We start from the raw sequence: 27,282 nt of genomic DNA on the forward strand, positions 1-27,282 counted from the left end.
ATGTGAAAGCAATGGCCTTCTGCTGCTGCTGCTCCTGAGCACCTGGTCTGCTAAGGCATTAGCTATCTGAGATCAAGGAGGATCAAGATTGGTAGCCATAGATTGACTTCTCCTCCATAAATCTGTCCAAGCCCTTTTTAAAGCTATCCAGGTTAGTGGCCATCACCACCTCCTGTGGCAGCATATTCCAAACACCAATCACACGTTGCGTGAAGAAGTGTTTCCTTTTATTAGTCCTAATTCTTCCCCCCAGCATTTTTCAATGAATGCCCCCTGGTTCTAGTATTGTGAGAAAGAGAGAAAAATTTCTCTCTGTCAACATTTTCTACCCCATGCATAATTTTATAGACTTCAATCATATCCCCCCTCAGACGTCTCCTCTCCAAACTAAAGAGTCCCAAACGCTGCAGCCTCTCCTCATAAGGAAGGTGCTCCAATCCTTCAATCATCCTCGTTGCCCTTCTCTGCACGTTTTCTATCTCTTCGATATCCTTTTTGAGATGTGGCGACCAGAACTGAACACAGTACTCCACGTGCGGTCGCACCACGGCTTTATATAAGGGCATGACAATCTTTGCAGTTTTATTCTCAATTCCTTTCCTAATTATCCCCAGCATAGAGTTTGCCTTTTTCACCGCTGCCATGCATTGAGTTGACATTCCCATGGAACTATCAACTAAGACGCCCAAATCCCTTTCCTGGTCTGTGACTGATAGCACTGACCCCTGTAGCGTGTATGTGAAGTTTGGATTTTTTGCCCCTACGTGCATTACTTTACATTTCGCTACATTGAACTGCATTTGCCATTTCTTAGCCCACTCACCTAATTTATCAAGGTCCGCTTGGAGCTCTTCGCAATCCTTTGTGGTTCTTACCACCCTACATAATTTGGTATCATCTGCAAACTTGGCCACCACACTACCCACCCCTACTTCCAGGTCATTTATGAATAAGTTAAAGAGCACTGGTCCCAAAACGGATCCTTGGGGGACACCACTCCCTACATCTCTCCATTGTGAGAACTTCCCATTTATACCCACCCTTTGTTTCCTGTTCCTGGGATGTTTCTGCAGGGGGCACATCCTTTGACGTATCAGCACCAAAATTTCAGGATATCATCTGGAGACTGTCCTGATGGCACCCCCAAGGTTTGGTGCATTTTGGTTCAGGGGGTCCAAAGTTTTGGACCCTCAAAAGGGTAGCCCCATCTCCTTAGCAAAGAATGGGGGATGGGGAACCCCCTTTGAGGGTCCATAACTTTGGACCCCCTAAACCAAACTGCACCAAACTGCACCAAACCAAGTGCATTTCTCTCTATACGTCAGGTAAGTTAGAGCAGGTACCAAGAAAAGTCTGAAGTTCTTGCTTCAAGTGTGTAAAAAATGGGTGTTTAAACAAACAGTCATCTCTCTAAAATACTCTAGTAGTGACAGAAGGTAAAAAGAGTAACATTTCTGCTGGAAAATCGTATAAGGCTCATTGGCATCTAATACCATGAGACCAGAGCCAGTGAGTTAAATTCTGTTTCCTCTATAGTAGGACAGGGTGCCTGCAAGAAACCCCCTCATCATGGAATTGATACTGATCATGACATTTATAGAAAGCACGATCAAAAGATTGCCAGCACCACCCATATCACAAAGTCACAGTTCTTGTTTCAGATACTTAGAAATGTTTTATTATTGATTGTGTAAGCAAGGACAAAAAGACAGATTGAATGGCTAATACCACTAGGTTGTATTTCAGGATGAGGGTTTCAGACAAAGCGAGATCTGGGTCAGTGCACCCCTCATCAATGGAACTCGGATAGCCATGGTGAGTGGACAACACTCTGGTATTATCTGTGTGGAGAGAAAGGATTTTCAGATTCAGTTTTCAATGTAGGCCTACCATACACAAGGCAGGGATTTCCACACTGCAGGAATTCTCCTACATGTGTAGAAAAACATTGTGTTGTAGCCAAGCAGCTTTTTCAAGTGGTGAAAAGAAGATTCCCCCGTAGCCACCACACAAAAAAAGGAGAGGAAGAAGAGGAGACAACTCTGCTGGGTAATCACATAAGTCACAAAAGGCCGTAATAAATATCTATCTATCTATCACATAGAGTGGAAAGGTTGCTTGGTTAGAGCTCATAATTTTACGTATTTCGCTTGCCTAAAAAGACTGATAAGGTGTAAACATCCTGATTGTCTTCTAGGAAACACTGATGGCAGTTGAGGACCAGTAAAAGGGAAATGGGGAAATTGAACACCTCGAGTTGGTAGCCACTTATAAAGTTCTGGAAGTTGAGATTTGTAAAGACTGGAGATGTTCCCGTTGTTCATCTCACCCACCTTAAGATCATTTAAGGCAGTGATGGTGAGCCAATTGACCATGCTGGTAGGGACTGATGGGAATTGTAGTCCATAACATCTGGAGTGCCAAAGGTTCGCCACCACGGATTTAAGGTCTCATTTAACTTGTTCTTTATATAACTTCTGGTGAACTCAGTAAATTCTTTTTGGTACAAATCTCACAATATTCAATAAATGCTATACATTTTGGAATATATTGAAACGAACTAATATGCAAAATGGCGCCCGGGGCAAAATGACACTCCACCCTGGCCACCCCTGTGCCGCCTGCCCCTCCCCCACTTACCTTAGTTCCTCTCTCCTCCCCTTAGTTCCTCTCTCCTGCAGCCTAGTGGGAACTACACTTCCCAGGAGACCTTGGGGCTCACAAGGTCTCCTGGGAAGTGTAGTTCCCACTAGGCTGCTGGAAAGAGAAACTAAGGGGCTTTTTTAGCAGGCTGCTCTTTGCAGCTGACTGAACTAAGGTAAGTGGGGGGACCACAAGGGGGCTGGGAGAAGGGGGAGGGGTGGGGGCAATTTTCTACCCCCCACGTGACCCAAATGATGCCCTCCTGCCCCGCTGGCACTACACAACTGCTAATATGTGTTCTCTTTTCCGCACACTCTCTACATTCCGTACATTTAATAATTCCGTACATCTAACCAATCAAAGGGTAAGGGATGGAATGTTGTGATGAAGAACCCTCCACCAATCAATGAGCAGGATTCACAAAGTGATATTCCATCCCCTGCCCTGCCCGCCTTCCCCTGACACAGGAACAATTCCCAGCATCCCAGCTCAGTTGGTAGAGCAGCAGCACTTTGACACTTGCTGCTCCCCAGGCCCACAGAAGCCCTCCCGCCATCCCCGCTCCACCTCAACAGCCCACCCTGGGCTGCAGAGCAGCAATGCCTGGGTGCCCCCTGCCCCTTGGGTGCCCTCTACTTCCCAGGTCAGAAGAAGCCCTCCTGCCTCCCCATCCCACCCCCAAGAGGCCAGCCCCGTGGCAGAGCAGTGGCATCTGGGGTCCCACTGCTCTGCTGGCCTTGCAAAACCCTCCTGCCCTCCCACCCCACCACCAATAGGCCAGCCCTGCCAGCAGATCAGTGGGGCCTGGGGTTATGCTGCTTTGCTGGCCCACCAAAGCTCTCCAGCCTCCCCACCCCCAAGATACCATCCTCACCAGTGAAGCAGTGGCGCCTGGGTGGAAACTTCCCTGCCAACCCACTAAAGCCCTCCTGCCTCTCCACCTCATCCCAGAAGACACCATCCCTGCTGACAGAGCAGGAGTGCTGGCCACACACTGCTCTGCCAGCCCACCAAAGTCTCCCCCGGCCTCCTCACCATACCCCGAAGATGCCATCCGTGCTGGTGGAGCTGCAGCACCTGGCTGCACACTTCTCTGCCAGCCTCCCCTATTGTGGGGGGGGAGATGCTTCTCCCCCAACCTTTGTTAGGGCCCATTGCATCTCCCAAGCTATGGGCTTGGCTGCTAGTAATTTTTAAAAGTCCTGATCATAAAGGAGGGCTTAAGGAAGTAGGATGATTTCTGGCAACTCCCCCTTTTCCTGGGAGACCTCCATCCAACTATTCTGTGGGGGTCCTTGACCTCAAGACCAGTATTTTAAGCAGTGCTTTGGACTGCAGCAGGAATTACACAACCTCTTTCAACCTGTGGGGTTCTACCAGATGCATGGAAAGTAATTTTTTTAGATCTCCAGCTTCTCACTGTTACATCTTTTTCAGCTATTTAAGTAAGTTTTTAGATTACTTTAAATAAGTTTTTGGATTACTTTTCCAGTATCCTACAAATTGAAAACATTATTGCTAACAAATCTGTAGGTACTCATGTTCTGATTACCAGTATCTTGATTTTATATAAGGAGTCATTGTGGTGATCTATGTTTCCAAATCTATCTGGGTGATCTGTCTATTATTTCCATACTACATATAAAAAAAATTCTGATTGAAATACCATTGGACTTATATTGGTTCTTGTTCCAATCTTTGAGCACTGATCTAATGTCCACAATGTAAGAACATAAGAACATAAGAACAAGCCAGCTGGATAAGACCAGAGTCCATCTAGTCCAGCTCTCTGCTACTCGCAGTGGCCCACCAGGTGCCTTTGGGAGCTCACATGCAGGATGTGAAAGCAATGGCCTTCTGCGGCTGTTGCTCCCGAGCACCTGGTCTGTTAAGGCATTTGCAATCTCAGATCAAAGAGGATCAAGATTGGTAGCCATAAATCGACTTCTCCTCCATAAATCTGTCCAAGCCCCTTTTAAAGCTATCCAGGTTAGTGGCCATCACCACCTCCTGTGGCAGCATATTCCAAACACCAATCACACGTTGCGTGAAGAAGTGTTTCCTTTTATTAGTCCTAATTCTTCCCCCCAGCATTTTCAATGAATGCCCCCTGCTTCTAGTATTGTGAGAAAGAGAGAAAAATTTCTCTCTGTCAACATTTTCTACCCCATGCATAATTTTATAGACTTCAATCATAGTGTGATTATTTACTTATATTTAAATGTACAAATAGACCCACAACTATGCCTGAGGGAAATGTTGTGTGCCCATAGGCCCAAAGCCCATGTAAGGGAAGTACTGACATAGCCTTCCTCTTTCTGTCTGCGCCTTCCCCACCCTATCCCCTCTTTTGTTGTCTCTCCCTTCGGTCAAATTTTAAATGTTAAGCTCCTCCAAGCATCGGCTTGCCTTCCTGTATTCTGCAAAGTGTCATTGATATTGATAGCATGCTATGAACAAACAACACAACAGTCCCGCCCACAACACAGAATTTCCTCCTGAGATACTTACGCATTTTTTTTGCAGCAAACACCTCCATTTTTATCACAACTTCCAATGGATGTATAATTTGTTTTGCATGTCAGAAACATGCATTTTCCACCCGCCTTGTCACAATCAGAGGCAGTTCTTGGTGCAGCAGAAAAAACTGTAGGAAGGAGAAAAGAAAATTTCGTTCACAAATCAAATATCCACTATTCTTGTTAGATTTGCTTGGAAAACATCCGAAAATGCAGCCTTGTAACCTTGTTCTATCAATTCCAATTTATTACAGTCAAAGACCAGCAAATTACAGTCAGGGACCAACAAATTCTATCAGAGCTACATATTTCCCCAAAGTCTCGTGTCAGCCCAAGTTTTGTTCAGTAGTTTACCTAGAACTGCCATCAGCACGAAGAAGAGAACACCTGAGAGAAAGGAAAGGATCTTCATGACTGCAAGGCTGGATTGTCCTTCAGCAGATGCTAGAATGGAGAGATGACCAGACTCCTTGCATTTATAGGACAAAAGGTATTGGGTCACACCAGAATGCGGACATCTTGTGGTCCATGGAAGGAACCAATGTATTGAAGTATGAAAGTGGTGACATTGTGCAAAGAAAGCCCTCAATAGGATGTTGTGGGTTTTCCAGGTTGTATGGCCGTGTTCTAGTAGCATTCAGTTCCATGAAACCTTTGACAATACAAACCCCTCAATGATTGGGAGAGGCCTTTTGAGGAATCCAGCCAAATACATCAGAAAGCCTCAGATCCGGACAAAATGTAACATTACTTACTAACCAAAGGGTATCTGAACTTAAAGGGATGTAAAGCTTATGTTCTGAGGGGGACAGAGTGGTTCTTTAAAATGTTGACTTTGTGAGCTGATAAACATTTCTTCAAATTAAGGTCTCCTCCCTTGGTATCTAAAAGATACATTTCTGAGTGTGGAGTTGGCTCTCATGCATGACAGAGTGCTTGAGGGCAACTGTGCTGCAGTAATCAAAACATTTATCATTTTAGGACCTAGGCCCCTTCCGCACACGCAAAATAATGCATTTTCAAACCACTTTCACAACTGTTTGCAAGTGGATTTTGCTATTCCGCACAGCTTCAAAGAGCACTGAAAGCAGTTTAAAAGTGCATTATTCTGCATGTGCGGAATGAGCCCTACTAGAGACGAACTAGCTTAAAATCCCCAGGTATCCCTAAAGCTCACTGGGCCACTTGGGCCAATCACTCTCTTTCAACAAAGCCAATCTCACAAGGCTGTTAGGAGGACACAACGGGGGGAGCCATATAAGAAAAGGGAATAAAAATGGATCACTGTACAGCTATGTGGCTTAATTTTTTATTTTATTTTATTTTTATTTTATACTTTAAATTTCTATCCCGCCCCGTCCCCGAAGGGCGGGATTTTCTTCTCAAGCCTCACTTTCTGGGCTGCCATCTGTAGAGGTAAGGCAGAGGCAACCAGAGATGGGGCTTTTTTCTGTGGTGGCACCTGGCTGTAGAACTGCACTGCATATGTGAGTGAGATTAGGAAAAGACTGTCTCATATTATGCACACGAGTGAGTGATGGTAGGCCAGGTCCAACCCTAATTCTGCTGTGTGCAAGAGAAAGGTCAGCTAGACCAATCTCTTCTCATGGTAGCTGTCATGTTTCGTGATGCCACAATAAGAGACCAAAACAGATACAGAGTAGTTCGAACAGCTTTTATCTAAGGAGCAACTCAAGCAGGATCATGCAAGCACTCTTCTCTAACTGCACTGCTGGTGTGTACATGTGACCTTTGGAAGGTCTTCAAATTAACACACTACACTAATATAAGAGAATATCTTGTGCCCATTGCTTGATTGAGGCTTGGGTGATCCTGGCAGGGGAGGCCCCAAGGCCGTTGGTCCACCAGGACTTTTCCATTGTCCTTGCTGGAGACAAGTTTTCTGAGGTGTGGAAAATCCCTTCTGGGAATCCACAAATCTTAGTATTATCCCACATGATATTTCAATTCCATGGGCTTTTCTACATTCACCCTTGGAGAAGTAGCAGCCCTCATTTGTTTTAGAGACTTTTCCAAGTGGTTTTGGGGTTTTTTGCAAACTTAAAAGTGATGAATTCTTCATCCCATATCAAATGTGCTTTACTCCCCTTCCATACAGTTACAGAACAACCAAAACATCTGATGATCAAAATACTTAACTGTTTTGGTTCACAGCAGGTTGTGAAAGGGTGTCTGGATGAGTCTTGACCATCTGTTGAAACAGTTCCTGTCTATAGTTGTTACATCTGTCTGAGGGTCCCTTGAGTGGTTTTTATCTTCCTGTATTCCCAATCCCTACGTTTCATCGGTAACTACCACAACTACTCGATGCTAGGAAACATGAGGCCACCATAGTCAGAAAAAGGGGTTGGTACGAAACCACACAGCCAACAAAAGGCAAAATTGTACCAAAAGGGCTACAGTTAATGTTAAAGAAGCCTCCCACTGGAGCGCAAAAACCGTAGAACCATAACAACATTAAGTAGATTGGCATACAACCAAATACATCAACAAGCCACCAAACAATAATGAATATCAGGATAAGCTAGTCGGAATCTAGATCATAGTCACAACTTCAAGGCTTATTAGATTAATTAGCACCATACCCAAGAATTAATTAGTACCCAAGTCATTTTGCAAGAAGCATACATTAAGCAAGCAGAGTGCAGTCCGACTTTGATTATCCTTATCAGTATTATAATGTGATTCTTATAATGTCATTATTATAATGTCAATCTAATAAGAATTGAAGTTGTGATTACAAGGTTGGCATTTGATCTAGATTCCAACTAGCTTATTCTGATATTCATTATTGCTTGGAGGCTTTTTGCTGTACTTGACTGTATGCCAATCCACTTAATGTTGTTATGGTTCTATACAAGTAAAAAAATTCATTTTTGCACTCCAGTGGGAGGCTTCTTTAACATTAGGGAACATGAGACTGCATGCAGGGCAGTTTCTTTAGAAAGGTGTGAAACTTGCTCATGCCCAAACTCTTACTTTGCCATTCTAAGCAGAAGTATACATTTCCAACCTCATTGATGTCAATGAACTCAGAAGTGTGTAACTCTGCTTATACCACAGTATTAAAGATCACTATAGATTGGTGGTCAGTAGTTTTGGACATTATACCAGTTCAATCTAATAAGCAGTCTCCTATGATGAGTTGCAGATGCTTAGAAAAGTATAACTGGGAACCCACAAGGACTTGCAGGAGGCATCTCATTGCCCCTCTTCAAAATTTTGGGTAAGTAATTCTCAATAGCAGAAATGGAAGCTGGGACATTTTAGAATTGCTGCTTCAAAATGTAGCAGTGGTGTAGCAAACTGATATTATACCTTTTTTAAAAAAAATTAACTGACCTCCAATCATGCATGGAGAGAGCTTGTGACAAGTAATACAGAGAACCTATGATGTTTTTCACCCTTTCCTCTTTGCCACGCTGCTCCTTTTTCTTCATATTTTTTCTGCTTCTCCCCCAAATGTTAAAATGTTTATATATGGTAGATATATTCTGACTCAGCACAACATGCTGAGGCACTGAAAACCCTTTTTGGTATATGTCTAAATATAGTACACAGCGGGCTGATAAAAATTCATTACACAAACTGTTTTATTTCATTCTTAAGGAGAACTGGTCAAATCAGATTGTCAGAGACATTTTAGTTTTAAACTTGGCAGATGAAAAGACAACAGGAATGAAAAAAAGGCAACAGGAATGAGGGAAATCTCCGTTTAACTATATGCAATAGATTGTCATAAAAAGTACAGCTATTTTGTTCTAGATCTATATCCAAGTGGTCATAATCCTGCATCATTGTCTGCAACAAGGCTGTAGGTACATTATGCTGGGATCATGTTTTGATTTTTTTTTCTGTTTCATATCTTTCTATTATGTCTGTTAAATATATGGTGAAAATTAATTTAAAAATATTTTTTAAAGACTATAGGTACAGGAATAACATTTGTATCCTATTTTGAGCCTCAGGCATGTATTTTCAGTGCTTATTTTCATCTTTCTGACGATTATATGTACAAAAAGAAAATTATTCAGGCAATAGTGAAGCCAATGACTGAATAAATATACAATAGGCCTCTCAGGAAACAGTGGTAAATAAAATGAAAGAGAGAGAGAGAGAGAGAGAGAGAGAGAGAGAGAGAGAGAGAGAGATCTGTTCCAAACCTCCTGCATTCTGGCTCTTTGGGAGGGCCTGTGGTTGGTGCATGCTTAGAAGGCAGACGGTCCCAGGCTCAGCTCTTGGCCTCTTCAGCTTTCCCCTTCCTCTTAGACCAGTGTCTGCATGCAGCATCTGGCCTCTGGGTGCATCGAAGCTTCCTTGAGTCCCTTTTTGGAGAAAGATGGGATCTTAGAAATACACATATAAATCTTCACAATGTAGTTGGACAGTGAGAAGAATGGTGGCTTAATCCTCTCCCAGGTGACAGCCTCTACTATAGAAGCATTTCATGTATGAGGAGTAGCCATAAAGGGCATTCTGCACATGCTCTGCACTGCCTCTAAACTGTTATTATTTTTCATTTTCCCATGGGCTTTCAAAGGGCTGACATCTGAGGTCAAAAGCAACACCACACAAGCTTGCCAAGAACACCATACCTGCTTTTCTGGAAATCTTTAGACTTTATTTGGGATGGGTTTTTTAATGATAACACAACACTGGAGGGAAAGTATTTGGCACCTGTCCAGTAAGACTTTTGAAATTACATTTCCATAGCCAGCAATGATATTGAAAACAAGTTCCGGGGCTAAGGTCTTGCAAGTTTTGCCAAGCATAGTCCTGGCAACATGATCTGTTGTTGTTGTTGTTTGTTGTTGTTTGTTGTTGTTGTTGTTGTTGATGATGATGATGATGATGATGATGATGATGATGATGATGATGATGATGATGATGATGATGATGATGATGATGATGATGATGATGATGATGATTAGGCTTGATAGACCACCCAACCCCGAAGGGCTCTGGGCGGTGTACAATGAGACATAAAACAAATACAATATAAGATCTCATAAATACAATAGCGATAAACATTAAAATTCATTAAAATACATTATAGCAGCAATTCCAAAAATTACAGATAAAAATACATGCACAGATGCATGCACAGATGGCACCCAACCCAAAGGCCAGGAGGGCCAGCATTGCCCAAAAATAGATGGAATCAGCAATCAGCAATCAGGCAATGCTGAAGATGGCAAAACTGTCGTGGGGGCTTCAGGGGGGGGGCAGGCAGTCTGCGGCTGGCATCCCCAAAGGCCTGGTGGAATAACTCAGTCTTACAGGCCCTGTGGAACTTGCCAAGGTTGCGCAGGGCCCGTACAGCACATGGTAAAGCATTCCACCAGGACGGGGCCAGGGCTGTAAAGGCCCTGGCCTGGGTAGAGGCCAGCTGCATCGACGAGGGGCAGGGGACTACCAGCAAATTGGCCTCCACCGAACGCAGAGGCCTATTTGGGACATATGGGGTTAGACCGTCTTGCAGGTATGAAGGTCCCAAGCCACAAAAGGCCTTAAAGGTTAACACCAACACCTTGAAGACGATCCGGAATTCCACTGGGAGCCAGTGCAGACAGTACAGCACAGGGGTAATATGATCTCTAAAGGAACCACCTGTCAAAAGTCGAGCCGCTGCATTCTGGACCAGCTTCAATTTCCGGATCAGTCGCAAAGGAAGGCCCGCATAGAGCGAGTTGCAGCAGTCCAGCCTGGAGGTGACCGTGGCATGGATCACTGTGGTCAGGTCGACCTGGGAGAGATAGGGGGCCAGCCACCGCGCTTGGCGAAGATGGAAAAAAGCTGTTCGGTTAACACAAGCCACCTGTCTCCCCATAGATAACAAAGAATCCAAGTGGACCTCATGGCTACAAGCCAAAGAGGTTGGGGCCAATGAGACCCCTTCCAGCACTGGTGGCTGGAAATCCCCATCCCCCCCCCGCGACCCAGCCAAAGGACCTACGTCTTCCATGGATTAAGTTTTAACCTGCTCTGCTTCAACCAACCAGCAACCACCTCCAAACAATGTTGTAGAGCCACAGGGGCGGAGGCCGTCCCCCCCTCCATCAACAGAATGAGCTGGGTGTCATCAGCATACTGCTGACAGACCTCCGCATCAGCTGAGCAAGGGGTCACATGTAGATATTAAATAAGAGCACGAATAATAAGGCCCCTTGGGGCACACCACAATAGAGTGGGCACCGCTGGGAGGCCTGGTCCCCGCACCACACCTGCTGACCCCTATCACGGAGAAACGAGGCAATCCACTGAAGGACAGTGCCCCGGACACAGCCAGGCGGTGGGTCAAAAGGTCATGGTCGACCACATCAAACGCTGCGGTAAGATCAAGCAACACCAGCAGCGCCAATCCGCCTCGATCAAAATGCATGCGGAGCGTATCTGTGATGACGACAAGGACGGTCTCCGTCCCATGCCCAGCACAGAAGCTGGACTGGAAGGGATCGAGCGCTGACGTGTCCTCCAGAAAGGCCTGAAGCTGCTCCAACACCACTCTCTCAATTACCTTACCCAGAAACGAAAGATTTGAGACTGGGCGGTAATTGGCCAGATTACTAGGATCTAAGGATGGTCTTTTCAAGAGTGGGCGGACCACCGACTCCTTCAACCCACCCGGAAAAACTCCTTGCTCAAGCGAGTTGTTAATAATACTCAACAGATGGGGTCGCAGCTCCCCCCGGCAGGCCTTAACTAGCCAGGAGGGGCCCGGATCCAGAGGGCAGGTTGTAGGTCTAACAGCAGCCAGGACTCTGTCAACATCAGGCTCTTAGAGCAGGGAAAACTGATCCAAACAAGGATCAGAAGACGGCCATGGAGCCTCCAGTTCACTAAATCTCTCAAACGTGGCTGTAAGGTCCTGGCTGAGCGACGCAACTTTATCCGCAAAAAGGCTCATAAATGCCTCACAGCCGATATCCAATTGAGAATTTGCAGCCCCCTCCGACAAGGAGGTGAGGGAACGAACAATCCGAAACAATTGTGCTGGGCGAGAGCTAGCGGACGCGAGAGAGGACGAAAAATACGCTCGTTTCGCCCCCTTCGTTGCCATCTCATAGGCCTTCATAAACGTCCTAAAAGATGATCATGCTGCCTCATCACGAGACTTCCTCCACACTCGCTCTAGACGTCTGAGCTCCCGTTTCATCTGACGCAGCTCCTCAGTATACCAGGGAGCCAGCTGAGAACGGGCACAGAGGCCGCCGGGGAGCAAGCACCTAGATGGCATCAGAGAGCCTGGAATTCCAGTCTTCCACTTGCTCATCGAGGGTGCCAGTGGGTTCAGGATCCCGCAGAGCATTCAGGAAACCAATGGGATCCATAAGTCTCTGCGGGCGGGCATAAATCAGCCCGTCGCCTAGACAGGGTTGGAGCAGTGAGTCCATCCGGATCTTCAGGGCAAAATGGTCAGACCATGGCACTCTAGCAACAGAGGATACGACCATATTAACTCCTGACCCGAAGACCAAATCCAGAGTGTGATCAGCCTCATGGGTGGGGCCAGAATTGATCAAGGAGAGGCCCAGCGTCACCATGGATGACACCAGGTTCGCAGCCATTGAACATGAGGCAGTGTCGATGTGGACGTTGAAATCACCCAGGACAACCAGCCTGGGGAACCGCAATGACCAGTCGGCCACCGCCTCCAGCAGCTGCAACAGGCTATCCCCCGGTGCACTAGGCAACCGGTAAACCAGGAAGACAGCCAGCCTGTCCAAGGACATCCACTCCAGGGCGGCACACTCAATACCAGTGATCCTCGGGACTGGGACAGCCCTGAAAGGGATCGAATCCCGGACAAACAACACCACCACCCCCCAGCCCTGGGTTTGTGACTGGTGAATGCACACAAAAACTGGGGGGGAAACTTCACCCAAGGCGACCGTCTCACCATCCCGCACTCGGGTTTCGGTAATGCAAGCCAGGTCCATCTGCTGAGCCCCGGGAAATCCCGGAGTGTTGCGGTCTTATTATTGATGGACCTGGCATTTATTAACACCAAGGACGAAGCAGGGTATGCCTGAACTCCACAGCCTGCATACCACGGGATAGGACGGAGGTCAGAAGGGGAACGAGCAAAGCAACTGCTCCTGTACAATGGTGGTTTAAATGTTAGACTACAGTCCAGCAGACCCATGTTCAACTCCCCACTTTGTCATGGAAGATTGCTACTGGATGACCTTGGATCAGTCACATAATCTCAGCCTAATGTACCTCATAGACCTGTTGTAAGGATAAAATGGAGGTGAAACAAAATGTTAGGTCACTGCTGAGGAGATAGATGGGGCATAAATGAATAAATAAATAATTTGACTGAATCCTAGAGCATCACCTGATGCAATGAGATCACTTCTGGATTGTCCTGGTGCAATGTCAAACACACACACACACACCCTCCAATTTCTCCCTAGCACTTCCCCCCCTGCTGCCCAGCTTAGCACTAGCAAGAAGAACTGGATGGGGTCTCCCACTTGACCTCCCCATTGAAACATGCAGACACACACCTAGGAAGTAGGATGGGGCAGAGCTTTCGAAGATAGCATAGTGCCTCTGCCCTCTGCATTTATGGGATGATTGTATTAACCTCCAGGTGGAGGCTGGAGTTCTCTCAGGATAACTAAACTTCAGACTATAAAGATCAAGCCCCTTGGAAAAAAAGGATAGCTTGGGGGGTGCATTCTAACCTCACATCCCCACTGAGGTCTCTCCCCTCCCTAAACTCCGCCTTCTGAAGGTACTGCCCCCAAATCTCCAGTAATTTCCCAGGCTGGAGTTGGGAATCCTAGTAAGACTGAAGGATGGCCAGGCTGACAGCTGGCAAGGAACCAATAGGACAACTGAGAAATCTGGGAGTCAAGGTTTAGATGTCCCCTGCTGAGCTACCATGTCCATGCCTTGTGCAACGTCCAAGAATTTTCAACAATCTAGTCTGAATTTTGACAGTAACCATCTTTGACTCCTCTCATCATTGTTGCCACAGATCAGCCTAACCTCAGCAGAGTATTTAAAGCATCTCCAAAATTTGAGGCATAACAGTTCTGCTATGAAGGCAGCTACTGGTTCCCAGATGTATGTGAAAAAAACTATTAAAGCATTGCATAATTTCTTATGGCACACATTTTATCTTAATCATCAATTTCATTAGCAATGAAATATTGCAAGAGCTGCTCTGCATACTGGACCCAATTCTCGTGATCAGCAATTTCTTCATAACTGCATAGGCAGCCTTTCTTTGCTTCTATCAATGAAGCACAATGAGGGTTAAAATAGGGTTCCCTTGGGTTGGGTTCTGAAAGGGGAAGAACCTCAGAAGAGTACAACACCACAGAGTCTACCCTCCAAACAACCATATTTTTTTTCAGAGGAACTCATCTCTGCAGTCTGGAGATCAATTCACCACTATGGTACATGGGATTAGATTCTTGTAATTCATTACTTTCTGCTTCTGCAACCCTGGGAGTTCTGGGGAACAGAGCCAGAAGATGTGGGACATTGTAGATGCAGTGATTCCATTTCCACTGTGATGTCACATCAAATCGTGATGGGTGACCTTCCTTTGCAGATCAAAAAAATGCAAGGGAGGGCACCCATAATTAATTTATAAAAGTACACACACAGCCAGTTCATTAACAGACAGTGCTGGACAGGCTATGATTGCACTGGTGTTTTTATTTTTTGCTAGGGGAGGTTCATAAGATTATATTGGTGTTAGTGTGGAGTCACTTGAGGGAGAACCCTAGTGCAGAAGAAGGCAATTGTAAAACATTTCTGATTATCTCTTACCTTGATAACCTATGATGAGACAACCCAAAATGTAAAGATATAGTGATGGAATAGGAAACTTACTGGTTGGAAGACACTCAGGCATTTTCCCCACGGCCAATATATCCTGGGATAGACCTGGGATCATATATCCCAGGGTGTCTTTATCCCGGTTTCTCCCTTCACATGACTGCCCGTCAGTGCATTCAGGCCAGGAGGAAGAACTCTAGTGAATTATGCATGAGCCCCCGGTTTATTTTCATTGTACATTTCATTGTACATTGTACATTATTTTCATTGTACATAGGAAATTGTATATTAAAGATTTTTTATTCCTTGGCTCAGGACATACAGCCAACTATCTTTTCTGGCTTACCAATCCAAGGCATAGAAGAGCAATAACCTTGGCCCGTTTCAATTTAATGCCATCTATGCTCCTTAAAGGCAGATACCAACATATAGATAAGCAAAAGAGGCTATGCCCATGCAACTCAGGCCAAGTTGAGACACTGGAGCACACTCTGTTTCATTGTGCAAGATTTGCCAAGATCAGAATGACCCAACCCATCATTGCTTCACTCCTATACAATCATTTAACTGATGCTCTTAGGATTCCTTTAATCTTGGATAACCTTGATCCTTACTTTTGCGAAAGTGTAGCAAAATATCTTTTAAAGATTATAGATGCAACTCTAGATGGATACTAAGCATTAGATTGACACCATCATAACAACAACAATGTTGGTTACAGTACAGTAAACCTTTATTAGGCATAAATAATTCTGCATACAGTATGTTTGTATGATAAACAACAATACAACGAGGAATCCAGTACACTAAGTTAGGATGAATTATACACAAACTTTCTGGAGACCTATTGTGATATCCATATGTTAATTAAAACCGATTTGAATGACTTCTCATAGACTTCAGCCTCAGACATTAAATCAATGTAATTTAGATGGTTTGATACATCGAGGGACACATTTTAGTACCGTCTTTGAGATATTACTTCCGCTAGATATGTAGCAACCCTAAAGGATAGCATTAGATTGCTATCATCATAACAACAACAATGTTGGTTACATCAACTATTTGCTACTGGTATACAGTGCCTACTTCTGCCAGTAACCTGTGGGTTCATGGTCATCCAAAGTCAAATAACCTGGGGGTGATTCATAGAGAGATGTCATAGTTGTTACTGGCCTAACAGGGGTAAGGACTTTATTAAAGGGAATCTCCACCAGCTGCTAAGAGTGTAACAGCACACATATGGTTTTAAAAGTAGCAAAGGGGAATGAGCACTCACGTTGGCAGCAAGAGGGGCCAAGAGGAGATCTTTTAGACTGTATAATATGGGGAAGGAATTCTGGCAATGAATATTCCAGAGTAATGCAAGAGTCCAAATTGAGTTTTAAATGTTTATGTAAATTTGGTTCAAAATGCATACATACAGTAAGGCACAAGAGCACATTCCTAGTATATAGATAGGTTTGAAAAGTAGGTAGGAGGATAGCTCAGGGAGTTGGGGGAAGCAGGGACTATACGTTACCTAAATTCAGCTGAAGAAGATCTTGTAGAAGGCAAGAATTCAAATGACCAGCATCTGAATCCAGGCGAAGGACGAATTCGTGTCTCACACCAACAAGACCAAGGTTCAAGTTAGCAATGAGCACTGGAGTTGGGGTGCACAGTATTTTATACCCTTTTTGCCCAGGTAGGGGTGGGAACAAGTGAGTTTTAAGTTTCATTTTTCTAAATTCTATGGAATTTCCCATGCTGGGCTTGCTGGGTTGAGCTAATTAGCATCTCTTCTATTGTTCTAAGTACCCGGGACAATGGGAGTCAATTGCTCTTAGATTATATCAGTGATACCATGAATGGTTTATGCAGAGATACTTCTTACAGTCTCTGCCTTCAGTATTCAGATTTGAATGAGGCTTGATTGATTCAGGATGGGATCTTGTTGTTAGGGAGATCATATCTAGAGGTTGGGGAAATGCAAGGAAGCAACCATCTGTTGCTAGACGAGATAGTGAAAATGCAGCATCTGATGCTAAAGTGGCTTTCCATATTCTTTGTCTTAACAGTATCTTTGCAAGGTGTGGTAATCAAGATCATGCCCAAAAACAAAATGAGACCTCCAGGTTATGCAGGAGTAACTCATTCACTGATTTAATCTTGCTAAACAGACTTTTGCCTGGGGCCTGCTTTCAGCTTGGACACTCTGCTAACCACCCATACAAACAAGGAAACTGGCATTTTTCAGCACATAGCATAAGAAACTATATGAAATCCAATATTTCATAAGGCAGGGTATACAGGGCAGGGTTATATAGTCTTGTTATCGATTGCCAGATGGTGTGACAATTGAAGGCTGTGGCAACCTATTGGAGTCAGATCCATTGTTCGCCCATTTTCTTGTCCCCTATCCCTTGGTTTGTGTTTGGCACCATCCCAACAAACTCTGTGTTTTACAGTGGAATGTTGATACTGTATGTTGTTGTGATGCCTGGGTTCTGTTGGTGGGTCTTCAGTCTGGTCTGTGGAGAGGTGTATGGGAATGCCACTTTTGATTAGTTCACTTGGACTACACCATTCATAAGACTCTGAATGTTTGTTATATTTATCTGTCTTTTATGGACAATTGTTTTATTGTAATTTGGTATGCCAATAAAGGCTTGATTATTATCATTATTCCTTGGCTCTATCATCAACTAAAATGGAGACTGCAACCAAGAAATCAGGAGGAGATTGAAACTGGGAAGGGCAGCCATGAGGGATCTGGAAAAGATTCTTAAGTATAAGGATGTGTCTCTGATGACGAAGATCAATTTAATTCATGCCATACTATTCCCCACTATTATGTCTGAATGTGAAATTGGATACCTTTGAAATATGGTGTGGAAGGAAAGTTTTACAGATACTGTGGAGTGCCAAAAAGACAAAGAAGCAGGTTATAGAACAAATCAAGCCCGATTTTTTTGTGAAAGCTAAAATGAGTAAACTGAGGCTGTATCATTATGAGAAGATAAAAGTCACTGGAAAGGACAATAATGCTAGAAAAAGTTAAAAACAACAGTAGGAAAAGAAGACGATCCAAAAAGAGATGGTTTCTAAGACCTTAGTAAGGCTGTTCATAATAGGATGTTCTGGAAGTCATTAGTTCATAGTCAGAAGCAACGTGATGGTACTTACACACACAATCTGATTTCTTGTGAACGTGTTTTTATTGATTTATTGTCCACTGTAATGCAGGTATTCTGTTATCTCTAATATGTTGCTATCTCTTGTGTATCATAGTTGCATCATTACTAGAAGCTATCACCTATGAACACTCAGAGAGATGGGGTGTAAATATATCCACTGAATCAATAACTGGACAGAACACCCAGAAAACCTCCACATTCAAATGCACTGAATACCAGTGTCAGGAAGCAACATCAGGGGAAGGCCTCAGCCTCTATACTTTCTTTGTCTTCCAGAGCATGTGGTTGGCAACTGTGTGAAACAGGTTGCTGGACAGGATAGACTACTGGTCTCATCCAGTAGAACTCTTAAGGTGCTATTAAATTTCTATTCTACTGCAATGGTCTACCACAGCTGCACCTCTGGAATGATCACTATTTCTTTTATTACATTCAGAGAGTATGAGTCATGTTACACATAGTCATCCTTGCCCCACTGCATAGGGTAGGTTAGTATTACAAGACTATGAAGATGTGGCATAGCAATAATCAATAGCATTATCAGGAGAGAATGCTGCTAGAACACAGCCATACAGCCCGGAAACCACACAGCACCCAAATAGCATTATCATCTCCATATAATTGAATTGCTAGAAGCTGAGGTCCCTATATCTGTGAAGTGTGCAGGTGGTTTCTCTCTCTGATCTCAGCAGGGATGGATTTATCTATAGGCTAGGTAGGCTGAAGCCTAGGGTCTCAAAATCTAGGGGGTTCCACAGCCAAGGTGTATAATATTTTGACACTGCCTCATAGGCCTTTCTTACATATGATGTACTAACACACTGTAGTCTCTAAACAATTCTTCAGTAATTTTCCTTGTGTAGCCCTGAGTCCACTAGGGTGTCACCAGACTGACCCATGGTGGGGAGGGGGGCTCTACTTTAAGAACAGTGTCTGTACCCATCCTGCCAACCCCTGGGGTACCTAGCAGTGCCTTGCCAAAATGGGGAGCCCATTCTCTGCACTCGCTAGTAAACTGGAAAGAATGGTTTGTTGATCACTGTAGCATTGCCCAAAGTAGCTAAAGACTCACTGGCACATCCAGTTTCTCTTTCTAAAAACCCCCAAGATTTGAAGTGGAAAAAATCATAGTCCTAGTACCTTGGAGCCTCCAAGTCAATAGGGTTGAAGCCATGTAACTTATTTGAACAACTAGATCACTTTAGACCTCAAAATACTAATACATCAAAATGAGGTGTATTGAGTATATCACATAAGTCAGAAGCATTATATTATATTATAAAAGGGTCAAATGGAGCAAAGGGGTGGGTAATGATATTATCAAGCTAATTATTATCATATCATTAATATCATAATGATATCAAGATAATGATATTATCAAGCTTGAATTATCAAGCAGCTAAGCTGTACCTGGAATATCACTTTTCCCAGTCAACATGTTTGAGAAGGATATTGTATTTATATATAATTCTGTTAATGATTTCCATTCTTCAGTTTTAACTCAGAATCCTATTTTGCAAACATTGCAGATTTTTTAAATAAACAATATATATATTACAATATATCTATAGAGCTGATTTACCAACTAACATTGAAGATGTTTATATTTTGTGGGGGAAATTTGATGCAAAGAAGCAGAGAATGACACAAAAACAACGTAGGCTGAGCTTAAGTCACATCAGGATAGAGCAAATTCCGAATGGGGTTTGGTAATCCAAACCATAGGAACAAGAAATTCAGTCCCTACCTAACACATGGGTATGGAGCCTACCCTCTGACATTTGAGGACATTACCTTTGAGGAATATGGGGAGGGAAGAAATTGGAAGGTGGTTTCCCACTTTAAAAAAAGGAATGGACTTTGGCAGTGGCTTCTGTTTTTGCAATGGAAGGGTGAGGCCCTATAAATCTAGGAGCTGCCCATCCCTATTGTCAGTTGTGCATTTGATGTTTGCTGAGGTTTGGAACCCAACTGGGACTTCAACCATGAGGAGGTTTTTTCTCCTTTGCATCTTTGCTGCCTCTTTAGTACTCATGGCCACACCAGGTAAAAGAGAAATGGAGTAGAAGAATAATGTTGGGTGGGGGCGGGGGGGGGGATTATTTGCAAAATGTTTATAGAGGCTGGTTGCAGATGATAAATGCAGCAGAATTAAAATGTGTTTTTTTCCTGTAGATATACATGTTCTGCTGGGATAAGGAAACTGGTGATGCTGTTATGAATCATACAGTTCAGGGACCTGCAAGCACTCATGGGGAATCTCATTTCCCTCACTCCTTATTGCTTTTCCTCTTTACCTACACACTCTCTCTCCATTTCTTCTGCCCCTCCAATCTATCTTTTCTTTTTCAGGCAGAGTGGAGTACAGCCAGGTAGAGCAGCAGAGAGGAATGGTTGGTCAGGCAGCAGGGGTAGGGGGGCAGGCTGGAAAGCAGGCATGCATAAACTACTGGTAGGAAAGCAGAATAGAGGGATGGGCAAGATCCCTCCTCCCTCACAAGTTTCTCATAGATCCCTGCATGGGATAGCAGAGGGAGCCTGAGGGCAGATGGGCAAGCAAGCAAAGGTGGAGAATTTTGCAAGTCTCTTACTTGTACATCTTGGAGGAGATATTTGGGCTTTGTCAAAAGTGGTGGAAGTCAAAGGGCTGAACGAGTGAATCCAGGCGACGGAGATTCCCCACTTTACCAGCTTCGCCAAAAAAACTACCTCCCTGGTGGAGTTGGTAATTTAACGGTGGGCCAGAGCAGAACAGAAACAGACCCATGTGGAACTCACTGGATTTGGGGAGTACCTAGGTGGAACCTAGGTGGAACCTAGGTCGAGTTAGTGAGTGCAGAATCAACCTTAGATGCACATTATTAGAATCATAAACATTCTTAAACAAAGGTACAGACAAGTCTCACAAATTCACATGGGTTAAGAAGTGGAATATAGCTAACCCACGGAATACAGTTGCCAGCAATTTCTAATAGCTGTTGTTCGGAGAAAAGAATTTGAACAAGACAGTTTTTAATCTAGTATAAGTGGTAGCAAACCTAAACATCTGATCAATAAGAGATGGGAGCTTTCAATTTTAAAATCGACTCTGCCTCTTTTTTCTGTAACACTCTGTCATTATGATGATCTAATCTGCATATGACCAAAATGTAGTTGGTGGGACAAAATTTGTGCTGTTGAAAATGTTGGATGAATGGAGCCTTTTTTTTAAGATGAATGTTACTTTTATGTACAGAGTTACATATTCTGAGCCTTCTTAGAGATTTTGCGAACATAAACCTTATCACAAGGCCATTTTATGGTTCCATGTTTCATGGCTAGCATGACCTACTCACTTTATTATAAGGAATAGAAACATAATCCTGCAATACAAACAAGCCAAGAGAATTAAAATGGCAGCAAGCTAAAAATGTGATCAGAGGTACTAAAAAGTTAAGCATCTTTCTTTACTTTCTCAGAAGAACCTATGTAGATTTTACCCCTTCTCAATTCAAGGGGTTTATTCCACAGTTTTGGAGCTTCAGTGGGACAGAACTAAAATGGAACTCTCTCCTTTTCCTCAATCCAGGATTTGCTAAAATCCAGAAGCCACAAACATTTGCAGAATGTGAGAAGTTGGGAGCTACATGCAGTTTTTTCACATGCTTATCACCTAAGGTTCCCTTTGGTAGTTGTAACTTTTGGCGTCCCTGCTGCATCCGGTAAGACTTGCTTCCTTGTTTTCATCTCTTTTTGACTATGTGTGTTTTTATGATAGTTCGTTTTCTTGCACCTCCTTTTCAGTGCTGCTGTTTCTGATTCCATTGTTTCTTTCATGCCTTTTAACTGTCAGTGTATATTCTGCAGCTCACTTCTGCTAGTGTAAGAGCTGTTACATTATGGGACTCCAGCAGCATTCCTCCCTTTTCTACATTGTCACAAGAACAAGAAAGTGTAATATGGGGCACAATGGGTCTGGCAGACACCTTGTTCTGTCCCAGGATATGTGGAATTTACCCAGCTGGCCCAGGATCTAAGTGCTAGAGCCTAATGAAGAGTTCAAGAAAAAGTTGGTATCCCTAAAAATCTTAAAATAAAACACTGTGATAATCTAGTTGGTACAGCGCTGGGAAAGGATCACAAAGACACAAGTTTAAATCCCCACTCTGCCATGGAAGTTTGCTTGGTGACCTTGTGCCGACATTACTATCTCACAGGGTTGCTGTGAGGCTAAAATGAAGAGAATGACTGGGAATGGGTAAGGGTGGACACACATTGTTTCTGTTGGGGAGTTAATTCCCCTGATATTTTCTAATTTATTTGATTCTATGCAAGGAGTCCTCAACATGGTGCCCATGGCTGCCATGGCACCTACCAACATTTTTACTAGTGTTTGCCAAGTGTTTTTAGGAAGTGGGTAAGGCAAGATGGGGTTTTTGCCTAGCAAGGTTTCTGATTGACTATCAGAGATTGGATTGGCAGTGCAGATAGAGCTGTTCTATGCTCTCTTTGGTGTACAATGCAACTCTTCCATCAACCCGTCCCTCCCTATCCTGCCTATAGAGCTAACATCCCAGGGGTGACTCTATCCCATAGATTTTCTCCAGTCCCCTATGTTTCTGAGATACCTAGTATATCTGCTCAGGGTCTGTGGCAGAAGTCTTTCATATTACCTACTACCTGATCCTCTCAATTGGAGCTAGGAGCATCAGTACACAAAGATTCTTTGCTACTTAGCTATAGCCTAGTAAGTGACTGGGTTCTTTGGCTTACAGAGAAAAAGAAAATCACAGGAGTTTTTGTAGCCCATTCATACTATATTCCACACTGCAGATCATAAGTAATGTATTTGTGAACACATGTGAAGCTGCCTTTTGCTATCAGACCACACAGACAGCTATCTTGGCATTGTATCTTGGCATTGTCTACAAGACAGTAATAACTCTCCAATTTTTCAAACAGAGTAAGGTCTTTCTCAATACCTGCTATGTGAGATTCTTTAAATGGAAATGACAGGGAATTAACCTTTGTAGGTTCCACATACATAAGCTAGGGAGGCATGGCTTCTCCCCAGAGCTCTCACATCACATCAAATAATCTCCCTAAATGTATGTTCCCCACTCAATGGTAAGCCAACTGTGCCACTTTATCACTTCACATCACTACTCCTACAACGTCTGATATAAAATGCAAATATGTGAGACCTAAATCCTCATCTAAAACATAAGACCTTTCCTACAAGTAAGTTTCTCCTGTGTGGGAGTGGATGGTGGTTAACATGATGCAAATTTACATTCCTAGAAATTTTAAGAACATAAGAACATGAGAACTAGCCTGCTGGATCAGATCACAGTCCATCTAGTCCAGCACTCTGCTACTCGCAGTGGCCCACCAGGTGACTTTGGGAGCTCACATGCAGGATGTGAAAGCAATGGCCTCTGCTGCTGCTGCTTCTGAGCACCTGGTCTGCTAAGGCATTTGCAACCTCAGATCTAGGAGGATCAAGATTGGTAGCCATTTTGACAACATGCTGATTCCAATTTCCCATCCTTAATCCTAGCCCTTATTATTTTAAAAAAAAAAGAATCATGCTTTTTGGTAATCAAAATAACCCAATATCTTCCTTTTTTTAATGCAGATTCTAGGAAACCATGAAGTACAGCTTATCTGGTTGTGGTGGGTTTTCTGGGCTGTGTGGCCATGGTCTGGTGGATCTTGTTCCTAACGTTTCGCCTGCATCTGTGGCTGGAATCTTCAGCTTGTCTATTTAAAAATGCCTGGAAGACAGCATCTAACTTCTGAAATTTCTAGAACACCCTTTGGGATGAAACTTCCATTCTCTAATGTGCCAGTGGAATAAGATACCCATGAAGATTCTGAAAACCACTTCTAGTTTAATATATTAGTGTGCGTAATTTGCTTGACCAGTCACTTTTGAAAATGTCAGGCCTGCTGGAATGAGTTCCATGCTGAGATTACTTTGTGCAAAACAACAAGCATGTAATAGACTCAATCCTCATGTAGATATCACATGTAATGAATGCATGAGCTTTTTCATCATGCCTCCATGTGATAGAAGTTGCCACCTTCCATGGCTTCTACAGCATATGCACATGGTAGATACATGTACCTTCATCAGATGGTAGAAGCTATATGAAGTATTTGCTCAGTTTCCAACCTGCAATAACTCCTAGGCAGGAAATTACTCTTCCATGAAGTGGCCCTGACAATGCTCAGTTCTTACATAAGTACGGGAACATATTCATTGAACATGCTGCAATTCAAGTATAATTTCCTGGCAAACAGATCACTGTGGAAAACTTGAGGAGTCCACTAGCATACTTTCCCATGCCTAGCATCTAGCTTAGATGTGTCAGATTATCTTTTGCACCCTTTTTTGATGGGTTCAAAATTCATAATGCCATTTATGACTTCAAACAGAGCTTTCCTCCTATGAAAATGGGATGTGGTTTTCCTTGGGAGACAGAAATGGTAGAAATAGCTCTTACAACACATGTTACCCAAGAAAGCTGTGGTTTTGCTGTCTGACTGACAGGAGCACAGCACATTGGCAAATAGATTGGCAATATTCCTACAGCTCATAAAAACTTGAATATTGCTTTGCCTCACACCATCAACAATCTCCAGTTAAACTAGATGGTTCACTAACATAGATTACTATTTTGTCTGCTTACTTTTGTATATGAATTAATAATCCATTTTGTTTTTCTAATAAACATCTTCTTTGCTTACCACTATACATTTTTAAATTTTGTGTGAGAGTATATATGTATGTATTTATTTAAAACATTTCTATGCCACCTTTCCACTCAAATAGCATCCCCAAGGTGAACATCCAAACATTTTGACATTACAGTGGCACTTGAAATTCCAAAGTTCTGGTGTAACTACTGAGAAAACCCGTTCTTGAATTGTGACATGGCTTCTGAAGATGACTGGTGTGGAATGGTAGGTTCATAGAGGGGAAGGCAAACCTTTAGATACTTCAAGCCATATAGGATTTAAAGGTCAATAGCAGCACCCTGAACTGGGACCAGAAGCAAACTGAGAGCAAACATAAATTAAACAAGACTAGAGCAATATGTTCTCATGACCCACTCCAATCAACATTGTAGCTGAAACTTTCTGTACCAATTGTTATTTCTGGACACTTCTCATGGACAGTCCTACAATAATTAATCTAAATGTTACCAAGGCATACACCACAGTAACAAGATTTTTCCTGTCCAGGAAGGGCCGCAGGTGTTGACAGTCTACTGAAGGCCCCCTGGCTACCTGTTTATCCAATAGGAGACCTGGGTCCAGGTACACCTCTAAGCTATGAACTTGTTCCTTTAGAGAGAAGAAGAGTTTGGATTTATGCCCTCCTTCTCTCCTGTAAGGAGACTTAAAGGGGCTTACAATTTCCTTTCCCTTCTTCCACCCCACACAACAAACACCCTGTGAGGTGGGTAGGGCTGAGAGAGCTCCAAAGAGCTGTGACTAGCCCAAGGTCACCCAGCTGGCGTGTGTTGGAGAGCACAGACTAATCTAATTCCACAGATAAGCCTCCATAGCTCAAGTCCACAGATTCCCCACAGAGTGGGGAATCAAACCCTGTTTTCCAGATTAGAGTGCACCTGCTCTTAACCACTACGCCACTGCTGCTCCTGCAGCTAGAGCAGAAGACAGTGGCGTATCAACACAAAATGGAGCCTGGGGCAAGAAATGAGGTTTTTTGGGGGGAAGACATGGAGCCCGGTAGAAAATTCATTTCCTGCCACGGGCTCCAGCAAGGAGGGAGCTGCCGCCATCATGCCACCATTGCACAGGGATATGAACTGCGCATAGCATGAAATGTACAAGGAAATTGGTAAACATGAGAGAGCAACAGATTGGGCACCAGGACATCAAGGGGAAATAACATTTAGGATTACAGGCTGTTTTCACACTATGGCTGTGGTGGCGAACCTTTGGCACTCCAGATGTTATGGACTACAATTCCCAATTGACCATGCTAGCAGGGGCTGATGGAAATTATAGTCTATAACATCTGGAGTGTCAAAGGTTCGCCACCACTGCACTATGGACTATTCTCCACAACCAAGTCATTGCTTTACCATCATTTGCAGTATACAAAATAATGAGGGAGGACCCAAACAGGCTGCCTTTCTGAAATCATTTACCTCTGATTTTCCTATCTTCTTCCTCCTCTGTTTACTGACAGTGGCAAAAGAATGCCTCCATAACATTTCTCCCCATTTTCAGTCAATTAGACCTATTGTATCTTCGACACCGTTGATTTCATCTAATGGCAGAAATAAAAATTGCACCAATTCACAATATTGGGTAGATGTAAGAGCACCAATTTCAAAAAACAAAACTTAAATAGTGGTCAGAGCAACAAGTAAAGACACTGAGAAAACTGTGCTTTCCACCACACATTAAAACACATATAGACCCCTTCTGCACCGCAAATATGTAGTGAGTTGCAGTCAGGATAAAGTAACCTGTTTTCCTGTTTTCGTATTCACATGCATCCATAGAGGCAGTGATTGGAGCTCACGAAAACAATCCAGGTTGGTCTCGCACCTTCGCACGGAGACATATCTCTTTTTTATTTATTTACTTCCCACCGATGCGTAGCTACACAGGCATGCACAAATGAATCCTCACAGCCATGTTGATGTCTCACAATACGACTATCTGCACCTGCATAGCTATGCAGATGTAAACTGTGAAATTTTTAAAAAGGAAAACAGAGGCGAATAATACACCTCCTGCCCGGCCATTCGCTCGCAACCGGCTGCAACCCGGGATTTTTGAAAAGACTCACTAATGGCACAATTCTCAAAAAACTTGGTTTGGGGAAAATAACATGGGGCAGACTTGTTTTAGGGGCAAGATCTGTGCAAATGGTCTTTTTTTTTTTGCCTCCTACACTCATGTTTATTGGCCCGTGCAGAATGGGCCATAGTGAAACAGAAGCATAAAACCATCCAGATTGTGTTTCCATTCCTACAAAAGCAAAAAAAGGGGAAGCAGAAGATCAGCTGCTACAAAAATGAGGGAAGATTGTGATAACATCAGGTTGCTGATAATTTTAACATCTGTAACCACTGTAATATCGACATGTAGAA

At 43.4% G+C, this 27,282-nt stretch overlaps 1 protein-coding gene and 1 long non-coding RNA gene across 2 annotated transcripts; one reads left to right on the forward strand and one right to left on the reverse strand.

The window, feature by feature from the left end:
* Positions 1 to 1,770: 1,770 nt before the first annotated feature.
* On the reverse strand, positions 1,771 to 5,574 carry LOC125437259 (gallinacin-9-like). Its single transcript, XM_048504730.1, has 3 exons — positions 5,517 to 5,574; positions 5,155 to 5,290; positions 1,771 to 1,841 (listed from the first exon to the last, which is right to left on the reverse strand). Exons 1-3 carry the CDS (start codon positions 5,572 to 5,574, stop codon positions 1,838 to 1,840), a joined length of 198 nt encoding a protein of 65 aa, XP_048360687.1. The 3' UTR covers positions 1,771 to 1,837.
* A 14,525-nt stretch (positions 5,575 to 20,099) lies between these two features.
* On the forward strand, positions 20,100 to 24,902 carry LOC125439207. The gene is made up of 3 exons (XR_007245499.1): positions 20,100 to 20,209; positions 21,732 to 21,864; positions 23,781 to 24,902. It is a non-coding gene; the product is annotated as an uncharacterized LOC125439207 (long non-coding RNA).
* Positions 24,903 to 27,282: the final 2,380 nt, after the last annotated feature.

This window comes from Sphaerodactylus townsendi, linkage group LG01 (genome assembly GCF_021028975.2).
Source record: "Sphaerodactylus townsendi isolate TG3544 linkage group LG01, MPM_Stown_v2.3, whole genome shotgun sequence".
Classification (NCBI taxonomy): Eukaryota; Metazoa; Chordata; class Lepidosauria; order Squamata; family Sphaerodactylidae; genus Sphaerodactylus; species Sphaerodactylus townsendi.

Coding starts and splice junctions, on each gene's coding strand:
- LOC125437259 (XM_048504730.1), bottom strand. CDS start 5,574: ATGAAGATCCTTTCCTTTCTCTCAGGTGTTCTCTTCTTCGTGCTGATG. Junction 5,291..5,516: donor CGTGCTGATGGCAGTTCTAG/GTAAACTACTGA, acceptor TCCTTCCTACAG/TTTTTTCTGCTGCACCAAGA.